The sequence below is a fragment of the Apaloderma vittatum genome, unplaced genomic scaffold, assembly GCF_000703405.1.
Source record: "Apaloderma vittatum isolate BGI_N311 unplaced genomic scaffold, ASM70340v1 scaffold26031, whole genome shotgun sequence".
NCBI classification, from domain to species: Eukaryota; Metazoa; Chordata; class Aves; order Trogoniformes; family Trogonidae; genus Apaloderma; species Apaloderma vittatum.
The window spans coordinates 1-9798 of record NW_009701134.1 but is presented as its reverse complement, the minus strand read 5'-3'; the positions used below and the strand labels follow the sequence as shown (position 1 = coordinate 9798).

Below are 9798 nucleotides of genomic sequence, written 5' to 3'. Positions count from 1 at the left end.
CCACGGCGGTTTTCCTTTTTGCTCTGCCCGCAGTGGCCCACCAGCTGCAGGCACAGCCTTATAAGGACTTTTCTAGCGGGTTCAGCCTCCCACCCTGACATAAAAATCACCTCTTTGCCAGCTGAGAGATATATCTGACCCGGGACAAGCCTCTAGGATGGCAGGTGCCAGCAGCCCAAGGGCAAGTGGGATTTGGGAGGAGTTTGGTGTGGGGGAAGAAGCGAAATCGGTTCTGTAGGCAGCGCAGGACGCTGCAGCAGAGGAGGAGGCTGCAGAGCTTCCCCTCCTACTATCTAGAGGGGGATTTTCCCACCACAGCAGCAGCAACATAAATAGAAAGGCATCTGTAAATAAAACAAAGGCAAAGGACAGGCTGCAGAGCAGTGCCTGAGCAGGAGCAGCTGCAGGGCTTGTAAGTCTTCCCCCTTTTTCAAGCTGCTCCCTTCCCTCTGCTCAGCTCCAGTCTGGCTGTCGGTGGGTGGGAAAATGTTATCATCCCAGCCTGAAGATCCAAGAGCTTTGTCTCTCTCCGTTTCCAGGATGGGATCCCACTTCCCAGGACTTACCGCTCGTCATGTGAGACACTTTGGCAAGCTTCTTCATGACGTTATCAAGCCGTGACTGAGTGCTGTCTAACTCGTGGGAGAAGTCGTCGAGCATCCTGGGGACACAGAATCACCGGTCAGCAAGTGGCGCGTCCCTTCAGGATTTCTCAGTTTTTTTTCATCAAACCAGTGATGTGATCAGCGTATCGCACCTTGGCAGAGAAAACAAAGGTGGCCCGGTCTCCTTAAACAACCCAAGGGAGAGGGGAAAATGCCTGCTAAAGCAGCAGCTCTGCTTTGGCAGAAAGTGGGAAATCATTCGGGACTCCTGTCAGACTGGTCCCCACCATGTGTTTGCTCTACACACCCCTGCAAGGTGAGGAGTGGGTGTTTCACCTCATTTTAAGAGGAGGGTCTCATTTAGAATCTGTGACTAGCAGAGACTGATTAGATAGATCTAGGTGCCCGCTTAGGCTTTAAATTAGGGCCTGCAGTTGAAGCTACAACTTTGTTAGAGTCATGTATCAAGCAAGAGTGAAATTTGTGATTGCCTCTAAGGTGCTCTTTAAGATCTGCATGGAAGTCACCCCCTCTATTTCCTCCGTGCGGCAACTTTAATGAATCTGAAAACATTCCCGAAACTGTGCTTTGTCAATGCCAAGAACCCATTTGAAGAGAAATGAGCACATCCAGAATCAAGGTACCAATCCAACTCAGCCAGTGGGGCTTTAAAGTTCGAATACGTTTAAAAGGACAGCTTCCTTTTGTTAAAACCTTCACTCAGTGGGGAAAAAGTTGTGAAAAACTTCTTGCAGTAATTATCTGCTACTGTCTAGCAAGTGCTGATGGCTTGAAAACAGACACTGCTTCTGTGAGGGAAGAAGACTCTCAATGCTGCAAGACTTCACAGGGCAGGTGGGTTTAAAGTTCCTCCTGTCTATCCACAAAGAATCACTTCCCAAGGGACAAAGCCCTCTCAAGCCTCTCTGAAAGGTAGCTGTTAGACCACATAACTGGAAACTTTATTTTGCAAAGGACAAGAAGTGGGAGAGAAATCTAATTTGTATGTAAATGACAGATGCAAATTACTTTGCAAGCTACCCTTTAACCCTTTGTGTGGGTGAGGGTTTATTTTTAGCTTTCACTCTGAATAGCAGCTCTGTGCTGTGTGTTTCGGAGTGGCAAGGCAGAGCTGAGAATTCCTGAGTCAAGCAGTTACCCAGAGGCAGCCCTAAACCCTGTGGAGTGGGAAAGCACCTCCCTTCCTCACCTGTTGTGTGCTGCTGGCTGCCAGAAGCCAAGGAGCTGCTTGTGTGCCTCAGGGGGAACGTGTAAAAAATGAGAGAGGGAAAGGTAAAGTGGCAGGAAAGTCTGCCTTTGGTGCAGCCTTTCAGACAAACGAGACTGCAGTTGGATCCTTCCAGGCTGCAGTAAGAAACGCTTTCCACTGCTTCAGATCAAAGCACGGCTGCCTGAGGGACTAGTAAATTCAGGGCCCTAACAGGGGCAGAGGTATGTGTGTGAGGACCTACAGCTGCACTGCAGAAAGCCCTGTGGGGGGTTTTTTGGCGCCGCGTCTCACACTTACACTGCTTGCTCTTCCAGCTCCCCGCCAATGCGCTGGGACATGTTCTTCAGCACCCCGATGCTGCCAGAGACCAGCTCCAACTGCTCATCTTGCTGCTCCACAATCAGCTGAGGCCAAAGAGAAGGGAAACGGGCAATTACTGCTACGCCGCCTCCTGCACCCAGGTCGGAAAGACGCTGACTCGCTGCTCAGCCAACATCAGCTGCAGGGCCTGGACACAGACCTAAGCCACCAGGAATGAAGGCCACATTCCCAAGAAACGCTGGAGGAGTGACAGCCTCAGGAAAGCCTCCGCGGCGTGGCATCCCTGCGACGCAGCAGCTCCAGCCTCAACATCCCTGCAAATCCAGGGATCAGCTTGGCCATGCCCCCCCTGCTCCCTTCCTTGCTGCACCCACCGCTGATGCAACCCTGGAAAAGCACAAGGGGCTGGTCATCAAAACCTCCACAAAGCCCCTCTGCCCATAGCGGGAACCTGGAAACCACGCGGATGCTGGGGAAATGCAACCTGGTAACAAGGAGTTAATACAAGTTAAAGGCTGTTGCAGCTTCTACAGCTAAAAATAGCAAGCCTGGCTCCAAGTGTGCCCAAGGAATAGGCCTGCTGATGTTTTAAGTCATTTTCAGGGCGCAGTTGTGCTAAGGATTAGATTTACCCTAGTTACCTATTTCTGAATCTATTTATCTTCCTAGAGTCACTAGGTAAAACCCCTCCGAAAGCCGGGGCGACGTCATGGCTCAGGAGCTTTAGCAGAGTTTGCCACCTCCAAGAAGCTGCCTGGGTGAGGTGTTTGGGGGGGGGCTGCTGCAGGTGGGTCTGCATGCTGCCCCGGGGCTTCTCCGAACAAACTGCCCCCAGCAGTGAGGAGGCACCTCGCCAGGGGTTCTCACAAAGCTCCTCGCACAGGCTTTCTCACGAATCTCATGTTGACAAAGGCAGGAAAAGGAAGCAGGCACGTGCTCCTGCTCCTAGCCTGTTCCGATGAAGATGCACACAAACAAGCAGCAAACATCAGCCCATTCTTTTAACCAGGGGAAGTTGCGTAAGAGAAACGGGCTCTTTTCTGGTTGCAACATTTCTGCTCTTCCTAGGATTTCAGCAATCCTTGTGGTATTAAAGCTTTAGCGTGCTACAGCCTTCTGTACAGAGCAGCAGACCCAAGCCTCAAGGGTTAAAAACTCAGCACCAAGATGCACCCAAAGCTGAGCAGGAAAAGCAAAAAGGAAGGCTGTCAGAATCTGAGGACTGGATTTATTTTTTTCTTCTGGCTCTCACAGCCTGTGCCTCGTCCCCCCCGGCACCCATTTGGCAAGCAAAGCTATTCAGTCCGCACGGTGCCAGCTGCCTTACCTGTTGTTGAGCTTGCTGCTCCTCGATGAAGTGTGAATTTGCTAATTGCAGCTCCCGGTCCAGACGGCTGTATTTGTCAGGTCCGGAGCTCCAACTCTGACTCCCGCTTTCTCCCAGGAGGACCTAAACAGATGCAGAGAGCCCTTAACAACACCCTTGTGCCTGCTTGCAGCCTGCCTACAGGGTGTAGAGGGAAGGCAAATGAGGCAATGCTCCTGCACACACTCATACAGCATCATTTTCCTCCTGCATTTTTTTTCTCTTCAGCCAGAGTGCTGTCACAAAGTAAAACAACACAATGCCTGGGAAGTCTCTGTAGCCTGATATTGCGAAAACGCCTCTCTGGCAGCAGGAGAGCAGGAGCACAGCCCACAGACGGTGCACACAGGAAACCTACACGGCACAAAGGACTAGCCAAGGCCTGCTCAAGAAGCAGCACCACTGTGTGCTAGGACACATAAGCTGCAAAGTATCCAGATATATTGTGTTAACGGGTGTGTGCCTCACAAGTTTGGTCCCTGGAAGGGGCATAACACGAGCGACAAGATGCCAGAGAATGAATGTGGCCTGTGGTTGAGGAGCTGTGCCCTGTGGTTGAGGAGCTGCGTCCTGCAGCACTAGCAATGGGTTAGGGAGCTCTGCCCACCAGCACGGAGGCAAGGCCAACTTGAAACAAGACCATCTCACAGCTTCCAGCCGTAGGCAGAAGGGCACAACCAAGTATTTGTGAAGAACAGCAAGACGATGACCAGGCTGCTCTGGCCAGCTAAAAGCAAGATGTTTCTACGGTTCTCTATGCTTCATCTCCTATTCAGAGCAAGCACGGCTATTGCTTATTTAATGCTCTGCGCTAGTCTTCCTCCAGCTTCAAGAGTCTGTTTGCCAGCGTTAGCCTGTGAGGGTCAAGTCACCACCAGGCAGCCCCTCAGACACAGAAAAAGCTGCTCCAGCCCAGCACGAGCTTCGGGGTCTGGAGGGAAGGTTGGGGGACGGAGAGGAAGACAGCGAGGGGAAGTCCCTTTTCCTGACCAGCTGGGCCATATGGTCTCCTGCAACGAGCAGGAGCTTTGCGCAAAGGGAAACAGCAAAAGGCAGAGACAGCTACAGACTTGTTTGAGCAAGGGTGTAAGGGACGTTGCTTCTTCAAGTGTTTGCCAAGTACGTCAGTTAACCCTGTAACGAGCTCGGGAATCAGCTCTGTGCTTCTCAGTAGCTTGCTGCAGTTTGTCGTTTTTGCCACAAGCGGTAAAACCGATGCAGTCAGGCGAACCGGTGTGTGTGCTTCATCAAATTAACTTTTACTGAGGCAGCTCTGGAAATCAGCTCCGAGATCTCCTCGCAGCCTCCCCGTCAGCCAGGGAGGAGCACAAGCCACGTCTATTTCTACTCCTTAGATTACAAGTGCAGACAACCTGAGACTGCTTGAGCTTCTTTCACCTTCTTACATGGCTAACTATTACGAGGCAGCTGGGTGAAAGGATATTGAGACATCTCAGCTCCCTAAATACAGCAGAGAGCAGGATTACATTCACTGACATGGATTCTGAGTCTGGGGAGGAGGGAGATTCCCCTTCCTGCGGGATGATGCAACACTGACGGTTGTACACAACCGGATCTGAAGGCAGAGACAGATGGTGAGTGCTGACTTACTGCTCCGACAGACAGGCTTGGAAGAGGGAGGCAGCACCGAGAACTGGCTCACTCAGGTCAGCAAAACAGACGCAGCTCAACCACATGGATTTGAGTGCAAGCCCCTTCCCAGCACACAGGTTGTTAGGACTACAGGCCGGTTACGTATTGTAATTACGTTTTAATCAACGCTATTCATTCTACCTTATGTCACGGGGCCTTGGAGTAAGCAAAAATGGAAGTTTCACCCAAACCAGACTTTAAGACAACAGCTGCTAGAGCTGATAAATCCTCCTCACTCCTCAAAAGTACCAAACAGCCGCTGCATTCATTGAACTTGCCCGTTTCTGGTTCTCACCTGCCTGTTTTTCCTTTCAGCCAGTGCTTGCACCGAGGAGTTTGACATCTGATCCTTCATTTCCTGTTTGTTCAACAAAAGAAGAAGTACATGAGCGCTGGATTTGAGGGGACAAGCAGTTTCAGGGTGCTACAGGGCTCTCTATACCCAGCAAGGCTTCTTTAGGGGGAGTGAGGGAAGGGAGATGATTATCTTAGAAAATGTATTGTTTTGTAGAGTCTGGAAGAATACTGTAGAAAGCTTCATTGCTTTCGTTTGCGTTTCATTGCGTTCATCATTTTACTAATACTAGAAACAAGTCAATGGGGTGTTTTGAAAATATTCCTTATTTACTTTTCATTTTGCTCCACTACAGCCAGAAACACTTTGGTTTGAATGATATTAAACCAAAGTTCCCGTGGACAGACCGTAAGGAAGAGCCATGTTCTTCCAGGTCTTGGAAACGTGTAACCCCCTGCACTTTAATACCACTTGCATCTGGTTTTATCTTGCATAAGATGAGATACGTTTCCTGTCTTGTGGCCATCCTCTCTGACTGGGCCTACATTTTCGCTTTTATTAATCAAGTTTTGCTGTTGAGCTCCTGTAGAAGATGGCAGAAGGCTCCCCCATCACAGCAAAGTCTAATTTTATAGGGTAGATGAGCAGGCAGTCAATACAATCTAGCAGGGGTTGGCCTGCCAGCGCAGTTCTGATGGCGGCCAGAACATTTTAGGTATGTTTAACCATTCAGAGACATCCAACACCTAACCCAAGAGCTGGTGCTCGCTACGTTACTTCCCACCAGCCAACCCATACGCTGCAATACAACTCGGCCCATGGAAACTGGAAGTCAGCTGCACGATGCCACCGACGAATTTCATTTCACAGGAAGAGACGCCGCTCCAAAAGCCATTACCCAGCAGTTTTCAGCCACAAAAGGAGGACCAGAGAGCAGGCTTGCCTGATGCTGCCTCTTTGGGAGCAGACTACACCGATGGCAAGGCAGCAGGCACATGCCTTCCACCCCAGGCCAGCACAGTCCACAGGATCAATTCCCAGGCAGCAAGCCCTAAGAACTGCACCCAGACCATGGGACTGCAGGGAAGGCAGCAAGCTTGCTGCCAGCCATGGCAACGCACTTGGTGAAGCAGGACCATTAAAAGTCAGGAGGAGCTGCAGAAACCAAGCTACGCTCGGCATAGCTATTAATAAGGGGAAAACCTCCTTACTAGTAGCTTGTTACCAGGCTTTTAGGAAGATGTTTCTTCTCTATTCATTACCACCAAGTTGTTAAAATGATCCTTTTCCTTCTGAAGTGTGAGCTTTAAACTGAAAACAAAATCTTCCTCAAGTTAAAAATAAATCTGTTGGTTGTTTGGACAGTTTCGTGGCGGTAGGAAGTTGAAGTCACCACGTCAATAACGCTGGGCTTTTACCAGCTGTCACTGGTCAAAGTGGGCTCTCTGCTTTTGAAAACTTGCACACAGGGCGGTCGCAACTTCCTTCAGCTCTGAGGGAAGGCTCTAGCCTCTGCTGCATCACAGCGGGATCCTTTCCTTCCCGGTTTCTACAGGACCCCAGGCACGCTCTTGCAAGAGAGGTGTGAAGACATAAAGGGAAAAGCAAAGGAGGGTGTGCCATGGGGCACCGGCACCCTCGCAGCCCCAAACTTGGAAGGAAGAGGAGGAAACCTGGGAGCATGTAGCAGGTTTATTCTCTGCTTTAGCCTGGAAACAGCCCCAAGCCTTCCTGTTTTATTTTAAGCCACCGAATCGCTCTCTGCTGCCTTCCCAACGCTCCCGCCCCCAGCGCACGTTCCTTACCCTGACCACTTGCCGCGTGCTTGTGATGAAGGCTTTCCTGATACCCAGCTCCGTGGCATCGAGGTTGAATTTCCGTGGGTTTGCCTCAACGATGCGTAGGCAGCGAGTCAAGGAACCCCTGCAGAGGTGTTGGGTACCCACACAGACGGGCAAACCACTGTGCTTTTTCCCAAACTTTGATTAGCAAAGTAAGAAACACGAGAGGAAAAAAAAAACCCAAACAGGTGGGGTAGGAATGCACTGTGCAATACATGCAGCAGTGCGAGATTTCTCTCCTGCATTTTTTGGGTTCCCTGATGCTGTGCAGCGCTTTCAGGAGGGGCCAGATGAAGGGAAAAGGAGTATTTCTGGAAGCCAGCCTAGAGTGTGACTGACTACACAGAAATCCAAATTCACACGACACAATAGGCTTTCCAGAACAAAGCATCTTAGAATATACCTTGTCGAAAGGAAAACAGAAGGCAAAAAAAAAGGAAAATTCTTTTGCTCAACATGTTCGCCATAATTTCTCATTTGCAGTTTGAGGAAAGCTGAGGTAAATGTAAAATTCAATCCCAAATAGTCCTAGTTCCTTCAAAAAGTCATTACTGGCAAGCACTAGTACTTGTCTACAACTCAGGAGCCGTAAGCCCCTACCTCTGGAAGACTACAAAAAGGATATTAATTGTTTCGTCCAAGTCTTCCAGGTCCCACTCGATGCTCCGCAGGTTGTTCCTGAGCTCATTAGTGGTCCAGTCGATTTCTTCTCTGGTGGCAATGGAAGGATCTTGCAAGAGCTCCGTCCACCTCTGGAAGAGCCCCTGTGCGGTGTTCACGGCTTTCTGCACCTCCCTGCAGCCGAGGTGGGTAAAGACAAGCGAAGGGATTATCACTGGTTGCTCTGCAGCCTTCAGGCCAAGACAGCCTCTCGTCCAGCTGAGCAGAGCAGCACAGCTCTATCCCAAACATCTTCCTTTCAAGCGATTTTAGTTCATTTTGTGACTTACAGATTCGCCCTACCGCTGCTGGACCATCCCATCTCTTGTTGCAGCGCAAAGGGCCAAGCAGCAACAACTTACAGGTCAGCTGTTAATGACAGGATCTTTAGGGGAGGTTTCTGTGAGCATCACGCAGTCAAGCAGACTGAGCAAGGCAGCTCTTTGGCAATTAATGTTGTGCTTTCTCCTCTTCTAACGACTCTTGACTACCTATGTAAGATACCCCAAGGGCCCACAGAACTATAGGAACTGTCCCCACAACACACTGTTGAGTGCAGCACTGTTTATTTTAATTCAGTATTTAAAAAATACACAGCTCTACTACACTGGCTTAGGGAACTGAAGTCTTTTCTGCTGTTCTAAGCTTTTTTGGAGTTGAGTGCATTCACAGCACGGGAAGGCTTTGCTGACAGCACCAAACGCTGCTAGGATGGCCCGGGGCAAGCAGGTCTGTAAGTTTGGGTCAGGGTGGTTATCTGTATTTACAAGTCCTGAGCTGTGAAACGCTCCCCCAGGTTCACAGGGAACCTGGGACTGGGGATGTGGATGGGACCAGACTTCGCTGGTGTGAAAGGTGGTCACTGCGAGTCCAAGAGCTTGTACACAGCATCCACGTAAGACGCCGGAGCGCAGGTTATCAGTAGAAGGAAAGCCCAGGACGGATGAACTGAAGCCCACATACTGCAGATGTCACAACTGTGGCTCTCTTTATGTGATACCATGGCCTGAAGTACTCAACTTTGCTGCCTAAGCTGCAGTCTCGCAGCACCCTGGCACATGTGCCTCCTCGCACGCCCACGCTTCTAGTCTGCCACATCTAGTACCCTAAAGTCAGCAGCCCACAGTGAGGATCCAGCAAGCTTTGCTGCCTGCACTACTTGCTAGCAAGTTTTGAGGTTTTTTTCTTTTTTTCCATACTTAAGGAAGCACCCACAAGCAGAGCTGGATGTCCTCTCACGGGAGGAGTTACAAACTCCAGGAAAGCAAACCGAACACAACGTGGACAGCCTCCTCCAGCCCCTTCCACCCCAACCCGCCAGGTAATAATTAACGCTGGGAGTGGCAGCACGTCCCCTCCCAGTCCTTCCCCACACATCGTGGGAACCTCTCCAGAAAAGGACGCCTGTTCCCCACCCACGGGGGTTTTTTTCCCCCCTCTTAGCACAGTTCACCTGGCACACGCTGATTCACTTCCGCCAGCTGCACTGGCATCCCTTGTGGCTTTCCCCACCGCTCCCCTACGGGCACCTCCGCCGCTTCACCGCAACATGGGGCGGGCGATGGGCCCGGAGGTGTTTTTTTGGGGACTTTAAGGTGTTCTCACTGTATTTAATCACAATTTTCCTTCCCTCCTGCCTCGGCTGCCTTTGGCTGGCGCTTTCGCCTTTGTTCAGGCTCTTCTGCTCGCTTCCTCTCACGGCCACCGTCCACGCTGCGGTTTCTTCCCCAGCTTGGTCCTCTTCATCTTTTCGCCTGGATACTGAGACCCTGGCCTTTTGGGAGTGCTGCCCCGCATCCCACCACCCAGCCAGGCCACCCCTGCTC

At 50.7% G+C, this 9798-nt stretch overlaps 1 protein-coding gene across 1 annotated transcript in view; it reads right to left on the bottom strand.

The window, feature by feature from the left end:
• STX6 (syntaxin 6) overlaps positions 1-8101 on the bottom strand; it is a 9300-nt gene extending 1199 nt beyond the window's left edge. The window contains exons 1-6 of the mRNA XM_009879052.1: positions 7938-8101; positions 7277-7371; positions 5472-5534; positions 3485-3607; positions 2134-2240; positions 567-661 (exon numbers count right to left, since the gene is read on the bottom strand). Coding sequence (XP_009877354.1) covers positions 567-661; positions 2134-2240; positions 3485-3607; positions 5472-5531 — 385 coding nt within the window. The 5' untranslated portion in view covers positions 5532-5534; positions 7277-7371; positions 7938-8101. The remainder of the gene's footprint in view (positions 1-566; positions 662-2133; positions 2241-3484; positions 3608-5471; positions 5535-7276; positions 7372-7937) is intronic.
• Positions 8102-9798: the final 1697 nt, after the last annotated feature.